The sequence below is a fragment of the Populus nigra genome, chromosome 16 (genome assembly GCF_951802175.1).
Source record: "Populus nigra chromosome 16, ddPopNigr1.1, whole genome shotgun sequence".
Lineage (NCBI taxonomy): Eukaryota > Viridiplantae > Streptophyta > Magnoliopsida > Malpighiales > Salicaceae > Populus > Populus nigra.
The window spans coordinates 12,256,740-12,265,043 of NC_084867.1; the positions used below are offsets into that span (position 1 = coordinate 12,256,740).

At 35.8% G+C, this 8,304-nt stretch overlaps 2 protein-coding genes across 2 annotated transcripts; both read left to right on the forward strand.

The window, feature by feature from the left end:
* The first annotated feature begins 1,100 nt into the window (after positions 1–1,100).
* LOC133675231 (glutamate dehydrogenase 2) lies at positions 1,101–5,120 on the forward strand. Its single transcript, XM_062096547.1, has 9 exons — positions 1,101–1,529; positions 1,617–1,730; positions 2,539–2,760; positions 2,866–2,940; positions 3,056–3,172; positions 3,277–3,527; positions 3,824–3,899; positions 3,997–4,083; positions 4,643–5,120. Exons 1-9 carry the CDS (start codon positions 1,422–1,424, stop codon positions 4,826–4,828), a joined length of 1,236 nt encoding a protein of 411 aa, XP_061952531.1. The 5' UTR covers positions 1,101–1,421; the 3' UTR covers positions 4,829–5,120.
* Positions 5,121–5,501: 381 nt separating this feature from the next.
* Positions 5,502–6,808, forward strand: LOC133676289 (light-harvesting complex-like protein 3 isotype 1, chloroplastic). The gene is made up of 3 exons (XM_062097945.1): positions 5,502–5,941; positions 6,165–6,302; positions 6,385–6,808. The coding sequence occupies exons 1-3, from the start codon at positions 5,590–5,592 to the stop codon at positions 6,654–6,656; spliced, it is 762 nt and encodes a 253-aa protein (XP_061953929.1). The 5' UTR covers positions 5,502–5,589; the 3' UTR covers positions 6,657–6,808.
* The last annotated feature ends 1,496 nt before the right edge of the window (positions 6,809–8,304 follow it).

The following is an 8,304-nucleotide window of genomic DNA, read 5'->3' on the forward strand; positions in this document are numbered from 1 at the left end:
ATTGACATGAGATCTAGGTTAGCCTATGTTTCAACTAAAATAGAGAGTGAAATGATCTAGTACGATATATTTAAAAGCCTGAGTTAAATAATAATTATTTAATTTTTTTCTTGATTTTTTAAATAATATTATTTTTATTTTTATTAAATAAAAAATTAAATTAACTCTAACTTATCTAATATTTTGGATTACAAATTAAGAGCCTGGGCTATTATTGCATTGTATTTGTGAAGATAATACACCTATGAAAAAAATTATTTAAAAACACGGTTAAAATTATATTTTTTTAAATTTTAATTTTTTTAGTTAAAAATTATTTTTTTAATGTTTTTTATATTTAATTTTAAAAATATTTTTTAAAACATAATAAAAAATTATTTTAATATATTTCTAAATAAAAAACATTTTAAATCATAAAACTATCACAATCTAATATCTAATAAGACAAAAACAGGAATTCCTAGCTGAATTTGAAATTGAATCTGCATGACAATTCCAATTTGAACGCCGTGAAAAAATCAGTCCGGACTTTAATTATTTTTGACAGACGTCTTGAATTTTAATCCTTAAAATGCATGGTCCCCACTCTTTATATATTTTTTTAAAAAACAGGCATAAATCTTTTGGTGACATGAGAGGATATCAATTTTTTTTATACCGGATCCTTAATTTTCAAATTTAATTTTCCTAAATTAAACTGAAATAGCTAGCTCCTGCCAATAATTTATATTAACGAGAAAATGATCATAATTTGTTTGTAATATTTTTCATTTTGATTTAATACCTTTAACAATAATATCTTTTTTTTTTCATAATCATCAATAACAATACTTTAAATTGGAAAAAAAAAAAACCTTTTTTTCCAACTCCAGATTCAACATGACAAAACAAAACAGACTGGCTTCAACCATCAAGAAGAAAGGACATCATAGTAATTTCATTATCATTGCCCTCAAATTAGACAGTCTAATCAACATTTAGTGCAAATTTAGGGTTATGTTTGCAGTTTGCACAGTAGTTTTCAGTCAATTTTGAAGAAAAAATATTTTTAGAAACATCATCAACTATACTTCTAAACAGGCCACTACTCTTCTTCCTTGTCCTCCTCTCTCCTATGTAAAAGGAAAAATTTCATGGTTATCCAGCTACCAAATCCTATCTCAACTTTTCATTTGGGCCCACTACTTACCTCCCGAGTCTCCGCCTCCCCTTTAACTCCCTTATAAGTACACCACCTCCCATTCACAAGTCTCTCTCACTAATCACCACATAATTCTTGTTAGTTCTTGTTTAGTCACTAATCACCACCTCCCTTTAGTTTCTTTTCAAGGACAAGTCTTTTTCTTGAGTTTTCTTTACCAGGGTTCTTTTTGTTTCTTTTGAGGTTTATTATTATTATTATTATTATTTAGACAGCAGCCATGAATGCTCTTGCAGCTACAAACCGTAATTTCAGACATGCTGCACGCATTCTTGGTTTGGATTCTAAGGTTGAGAAGAGTCTTTTGATCCCTTTCAGAGAGATCAAGGTATAATAAAAAAAAGAACAACTTTTTTGGGTAGAAAGAGATAAAGTTTCTGTCTTTTGATATCTTGTTCTGGTTTTTTATCATCAGGTGGAGTGCACAATTCCCAAGGACGATGGAACTTTGGCGTCTTATATTGGGTTTAGAGTGCAACATGATAATGCTCGTGGGCCCATGAAGGGAGGAATTAGATATCATCCCGAGGTGTGTGTGAGATCATTGCGTTTTTTTACTTTCTGTACTAATTTGTGTTTCTTGAAGATTTGATGTCTTATTAGGCCATAGTTGCCCTGTCTGATTTGTCTAGTTAAGGGCAAGTTTGGATTTTTCAAAGGGGGCTTTGTTAAGGTATGGACGAAACATAGGTGATTATGGCTTGAAAAGAGAAAAAAGGCCACCATTGATTCATACCAATCTTAGCTGGGATCTGAATCCTGATTTCCTCTGGACGTTTGGAAATAAAGAAGCTTATCAATTTAGTGTATACAGATTTACCTTGGTCCTTTACGGGCCTTATGTTGAAAGGAATTTGAAACAGATATTTTTACCAATGCAGTTCCATGGATAAGTTGTTTTAGAAATAGGTTGATGCTGTTGTTAGTGCTTGCAAATGTTATATAATCTAGAATTGTTTTGGGATGTTCTGTCTTTGTTTGAGCCACGTCTGTGTTTGAGCCACATAAACAGAATATGGTTAGGACTTAGGATTATCTGGACAGAACAGCTTTTATATCTTGTGAAGTGTTTGGCATCCTTCTTGACAAAGAATTTCTGCCTACTCATAAACGTTCTAAATCAGATTTCTCCTAGGGTAAAGTTAGCATGGAAAAAAAATTAAAAAATTCATTCATACTTTCCTCTTATTTTATTCCTGCGCCAAATTTTCCAGAGCAAATGTCACCTGAATTATCTTTGGTCTGTTGTATCTTAAACAATTATTGGATTGATTTTGCTTGAAGGATATTGACTTAGAAATTGATGCTGATGGTTTTTCTTATTTTGTTCTTGAAAGGTTGACCCCGATGAAGTAAATGCCCTTGCTCAACTAATGACATGGAAGAGTGCTGTAGCAGACATTCCATATGGTGGAGCAAAAGGAGGGATTGGATGCAACCCAGGGGATTTGAGTAAAAGTGAGTTAGAACGTCTGACTCGTGTCTTCACTCAGAAGATCCATGATCTTATTGGCGTCCATACGGATGTTCCAGCACCAGACATGGGCACAAATGCCCAGGTACATTCCACTAGTTGGTTTTTCGGAAGTCTTTTGATGCATTCAATTTATCCAATTTTATTGCTAACAACAAATCGTAATGATGGGTATAACATATGTGAACAGACCATGGCATGGATATTGGATGAGTACTCGAAATTCCATGGTCACTCGCCTGCCGTTGTGACAGGGAAGCCCATAGTAAGTGCTAAATACTGGCACGTCTAAGTTTGTTTTCTTTTTCAATAATATGTAATAGCCAAAAAGAATGGCTTCTCTCTCCTTATTTCTATTAAATCCATGCCTGTGATGCTAGGATCTTGGTGGATCACTGGGCAGGGAGGCTGCAACTGGCCGTGGAGTTGTTTTTGCTACTGAAGCTTTACTTGCTGAACATGGGAAGTCCATTAAAGGTTTGACATTTGTAGTTCAGGTAAACTTGAAATAATATATAAATCTCAATTTTAATTGCTGGCTACATACCTGCTGTTTTTGATACTGTCATGTTGAAAAAAAACTTATCAATGAATCATCTAGGGTTTTGGAAATGTGGGGTCCTGGGCAGCTAAGATCATACATGAGAGAGGTGGGAAAGTTATCGCTGTGAGTGACATCAGTGGTGCAGTTAAGAATCCAAATGGAATTGATATTCCAGAACTGATCAGGCATAAAGAATCCACCGGTAGTTTGAAAAATTTCCAGGGTGGAGACTCCATGGATGCTAACGAACTGCTTGTACATGAATGTGATGTCCTTATCCCATGTGCTTTGGGTGGAGTTCTAAACAGGTTTAGCATCTTCCTGAAAATTGTTCCTTTTCAGTATCTAGTACAGTATTGCATGTTTTTTTTTCCTTCTCATCCTTGGTCACTGAAGGCTTCTTTATTATGTTTAAACTTCATCATTGCCCTTGTGATAACACATGAAAACACATGATGTAAATTAGATGTTAAGTTGGAAAACTGCTGGTTAGAAATTATTGAGCCTTTTCCATCCGTGTATCAGAAATTTTTTAATATTTTGTTCTTTTAATCATATTGACAAACAACAACTAACTTTTCCTGAACATGGTTGGCCTTTAAAGGGAAAATGCTGCAGATGTGAAGGCCAAGTTCATAATAGAAGCAGCAAACCATCCTACTGATCCAGAAGCAGATGAGGTAGCATTGAACTTGTACTCCTGTTGTCTTCCATGAAAATCAAAAGGAAAAATTATGATTGAAAATTATTCTGATTTATGAGATGTAAATATTGCAGATTTTAGCAAAGAAAGGAGTTGTGGTGCTTCCTGACATATATGCAAATTCTGGAGGTGTCACTGTCAGCTACTTTGAATGGGTTCAGGTAATGGATTAAAACGAAAGGAAAAGGCATTGCTCTGCAGAGACTGAATACATGATATCGCAAAATTTATGAAAAACACTTCATGTTGTATGAGTCTGCATATGACCTGAATTCCTCTAACCTGGTTGCCAAGCATCTAAACTTCAGCAGACTAGCAAATGAAATTAGACAGCAGGGAAGTGAAGCCAAGATCCTCCTGAAACTTTACACTAGTGGCTTGGAAACCACGAATCTGATTCCCAAGCATCTGACGCTTGTGCTTGTTCCATGCAGTGAAATACTGCAATGGTTTCATCTTATTCATCTAGTTTGTGAAGATCTTATTCATCTAGTTAGTGAAGAATAAGCTAGTTTTTTGCCCTTTCTAGTTCATTTAGGTATGCATTTTGGATTGTGCTTGTTACGAGTAAGTTTACTTGTGAGGGGATTGAGGACATCATCTGGGATCCGTCTTGAACTGAAAACGCAATTTACTAACACATTGCAAAAGATGCTAAAACAGAATTGTTAGTTTTATGGAGCATCTGTTTAACATGCTCCAATTTGTCTAATTTTGCAGAATATTCAAGGTTTTATGTGGGATGAAGAGCAAGTGAACAAGACGCTTCAGAACTACATGACTCGAGCCTTTCATAACATCAAGGTCATGTGCCAGACACATGATTGTAATCTTCGGATGGGTGCCTTTACCCTGGGTGTAAACCGAGTTGCAAGGGCCACTCTGTTAAGGGGATGGGAAGCATAAGTCCTCTCCTCAAGTCTCCAGCTCCTTTTGCCTCGTATCTTCTTACAGCTGAAGTTGTTTTGCTCTCATAAAGTCTTCATAGTTTTCTATTTGGATTTTAAGTGTATTCGTTGAGGGAATTATTTTCTTTTTTTGTTCCCAACTTGAAGCTCCTCCTATCAGCATTTACAAAAATTAGTTGTTACCAGTATTACAGCTCTTGATTTTGAGACTGAAAAACATATGTTGTAATCTTCGACTGGCCTTGTGCTCCAGTTTATGATATTCAAGAAAATAATTTTGCTAGCTATCATACTGGCTTGTTTTTTCACGGGTGGCCATCCTTATTTGTAAAACCATTCAATGGTACATGTTAATATTCTGTTAATATGCATTTCTCTAAATATTTGGCTATGCGTTTGCTCAAATTTCATGAAACAACAAGATGACTTGTAAAACCTGCTTCAATTCGCTTGGCATCCAAAGTTATCCTGCCTAATGGAGATGTTAACATTAATAAATGGTGATCTTCCTTTTCTTGGTGGCAATGTCTTAAAATATTATATTCCCTTTTCATTGATTTGGCCATTTCTTTCAGCAAGAAACATTCAAATGCCATTCTCAAACAAAAATTCTGCCCGTGACTGTACTGACAAAAAGGGCGAGGCAAGATAATCTTCTTTATTAGAGAGCATGGGCTCCTTCCCTGCTATCTATCCGCCCGCACATTACTACCAAGAGAAACAACAAAGGAAAAGAAAAGTCTCTCTCTTTTAACATCTATGGCATCCATTTCCATTTCTGCTTCATTGCATAGAACCTGCGGTTCTCATCGTGTCACCAAAAAACAACGGCCTCAAGCAAGGACTGCAAGGTCTTTGGGATCAAAGCACGCGACCCGTGCTGTTACTCTAAATGTTGAAGGCCAAAGAGGTGTTGGCATGTCTGAACAACAGGAGAAGCCTGCTTTAGCCACTGGTGGATCAAATAAGGCCAACGATAAATTGGAGAATGGTTTGGAAACTAAACATTCTGTTCCAAAATTTATCGATGAGCGTTGGAAGAAAGGGACCTGGGATTTAAACATGTTTGTCAGGGATGGCAAGATGGACTGGGATGGTCTTATTGAAGCAGGTGAATACACTCTACTCCATCTGAAATGTGAAAATCATCAAACCTTTGCCTTAGTGAGTTTCTTTATGCATATTTGATTCTGATACAGCCATTCTAGTTTAACTATTGCCTCTTCTCTTATAAATTACTAACTAGGACGGCAAGAGTGTACTGTAAGCCAAATACCATTTCCCACTAATGATTTTGTACTGTAATTTTTTTCCAATATCTGTTGGTCTTGCAGAAGCAAAGAGGAGAAAAATTATTGAATTGTATCCAAATACATGTACAAATGAAGAACCTGTGCTCTTTCGGAGCTCCATTATACCTTGGTGGGCATGGCTCAAAAGGTCATATCTTCCAGAGGCAGAGCTTCTCAATGGTCAAAAATCTCTCTTCCAATCCACTTTCTTATAATTTAGTCTTTAAACGATACATGTCTCACAGTTTCATCAGTTCTGCAGGTAGAGCGGCCATGGTAGGATTCTTCGCAGCGTATATTGTGGAGGGATTGACAGGGCTTGATATGGTTGGCCAGACAGGAAACTTCATTTGCAAAACCGTACTTTTTGTGACTGTCACTGGCATAATACTTTTTAGGCGAACAGAAGATTTCAAAAACCTGAGAAAGCTGGTTGATGAAGCAACCTTCTATGACAAGCAATGGCAGGCATCATGGAAAGATCAAAATGCACCAAATACTGGTGCTTCTGATAATAAAGTAGACAAAATGTAGCTAGACAGTTCATATGTATCCATCGTTACCCAAAAAAACAAAAGGGAAGACTGCAATTAGTACTGTTTTTTTGTACCTCTTTCAATGTCAAACAGCTGCAGCTTTTATATATTTCTGAGTTCCAGCAAAGGAACCGGTTAGTTTTTCAGGAATCCTGATGAGTTGATTAAGATTCCTACTGGGAAATCACTCCTTCCTTGTTTCTTGCATGCGCTAGGACACAGTAGCGCTTGACTCGACGAGGGTCCTCCTTTTTGTCTTTTGAGATAACTGCACCAACAGCAGTAGGCAGTAGCTAGCCAGGACCATCTCTACATCTTCTCCTCTTTATTAAGCTGCACCAACAGCAGTAGGCAGTAGCTAGCTAGGACCATCTCTACATCTTCTCCTCTTTATTAAGCTGCACCAACAGCAGTAGCTAGCCAGCCCTATCTCTCAGAAGGACAAGAGATTGATGACATGCCACTTACTAGTCACAGTCGTGACAGTGGAGGCCCAAACATGGTTATGTTATTTGATATATGTCTGCAATTAATGACTCTACAATGGCATGCACCTAAAACTTGTCCATTAAACTAAGAGATTCCCATTTCTAATTAAGAATTCAATAAATAATAATAGATGTTAACATGAAAAACAAAATTATAGTTTCAAAATCATTTTCAATAAAAAAACCAAAAGTAGTGAGATTTTAAAACCAATCAGATTAAAAACTAAAAAAAATTGTATAAAAAAGTTATTCTCCCTGTTTAAAACAATAAAAAAGAAAATTAAGAAGAGAAGAAACAAAGCTTAAAAGTTTTTCATTGGAGGTTGATTTTAAGAATATTGAACTTATTTTCTTACTTGTACAAAAAATTAAGAAAATAAGAATTTTTTTTTGAAATTTTTTTTTTTACTTTTGATTTTGTTTTTTTGAAAAGGCTAATAGAAAACCCAATAGATACAAAAACATTTTTTAATGAATTTTGAAAGGACCCGGCCATGTTAAAATAAATCTTGTTGCCTTTTTTTAATAGCCCAAGGAAAATGTGAAAAGAACCAGCCCCAACCCATCAAGCACACATGGCTTAAATAAATCAGTGCAGCCCACAGAAACAAGGAAGATATAATCTTGGGACCCAAAGCTCAAAGAACACAGCCCAAAAGAAAGAAAAAGAATGAAACAAGCTTTCCCAGAACTGTTCATCATTTTGACTAACATATGCACTCCCAAGGAAAACAGATCAAGCAATGAGCATAGAAGATGGTCAAATGTACACTCATGGCTAAACAAGAAACTTGATATGAGAACCATTCTCCATGATATGCAAAAAGATGCCAAAATCCTATCTACGTACTACCAGCAAATATCTAAGGCTATGCATTCCAAAACGATAATGGTTCCCTAACAGCAGAAAAACTGGACTTGATCAGTGAAACCAAAAACAATACCATCTGACCTAATCATATATATACAAACTCTAATCATGTTCTCGTACCATAGCAATCCAAATACACAAGAGGAAAGCCTAGGAGTTCGAAGCAATAAAGGGAAAAACTTACCAGTCGTTGTGCTGCTATTATTTCTCTGCGCCTTCCTTCTCTAATCCAAGCTATTCTTTAGATAAAGGGAGGCCGTTAATGCTCTTTAGTACTGCTTTCGTCT

Excerpts from the sequence above, each read along its gene's own strand:
- LOC133675231 (XM_062096547.1), top strand. The coding sequence starts at position 1,422 with ATGAATGCTCTTGCAGCTACAAACCGTAATTTCAGACATGCTGCACGC. Across the intron at positions 2,761-2,865 it reads ACATGGGCACAAATGCCCAG|ACCATGGCATGGATATTGGA; the intron begins GTACATTCCACT and ends ATATGTGAACAG. Across the intron at positions 3,528-3,823 it reads TTGGGTGGAGTTCTAAACAG|GGAAAATGCTGCAGATGTGA; the intron begins GTTTAGCATCTT and ends TGGCCTTTAAAG.
- LOC133676289 (XM_062097945.1), top strand. The coding sequence starts at position 5,590 with ATGGCATCCATTTCCATTTCTGCTTCATTGCATAGAACCTGCGGTTCT. Across the intron at positions 5,942-6,164 it reads GGATGGTCTTATTGAAGCAG|AAGCAAAGAGGAGAAAAATT; the intron begins GTGAATACACTC and ends TTGGTCTTGCAG. Across the intron at positions 6,303-6,384 it reads AGAGGCAGAGCTTCTCAATG|GTAGAGCGGCCATGGTAGGA; the intron begins GTCAAAAATCTC and ends TCAGTTCTGCAG.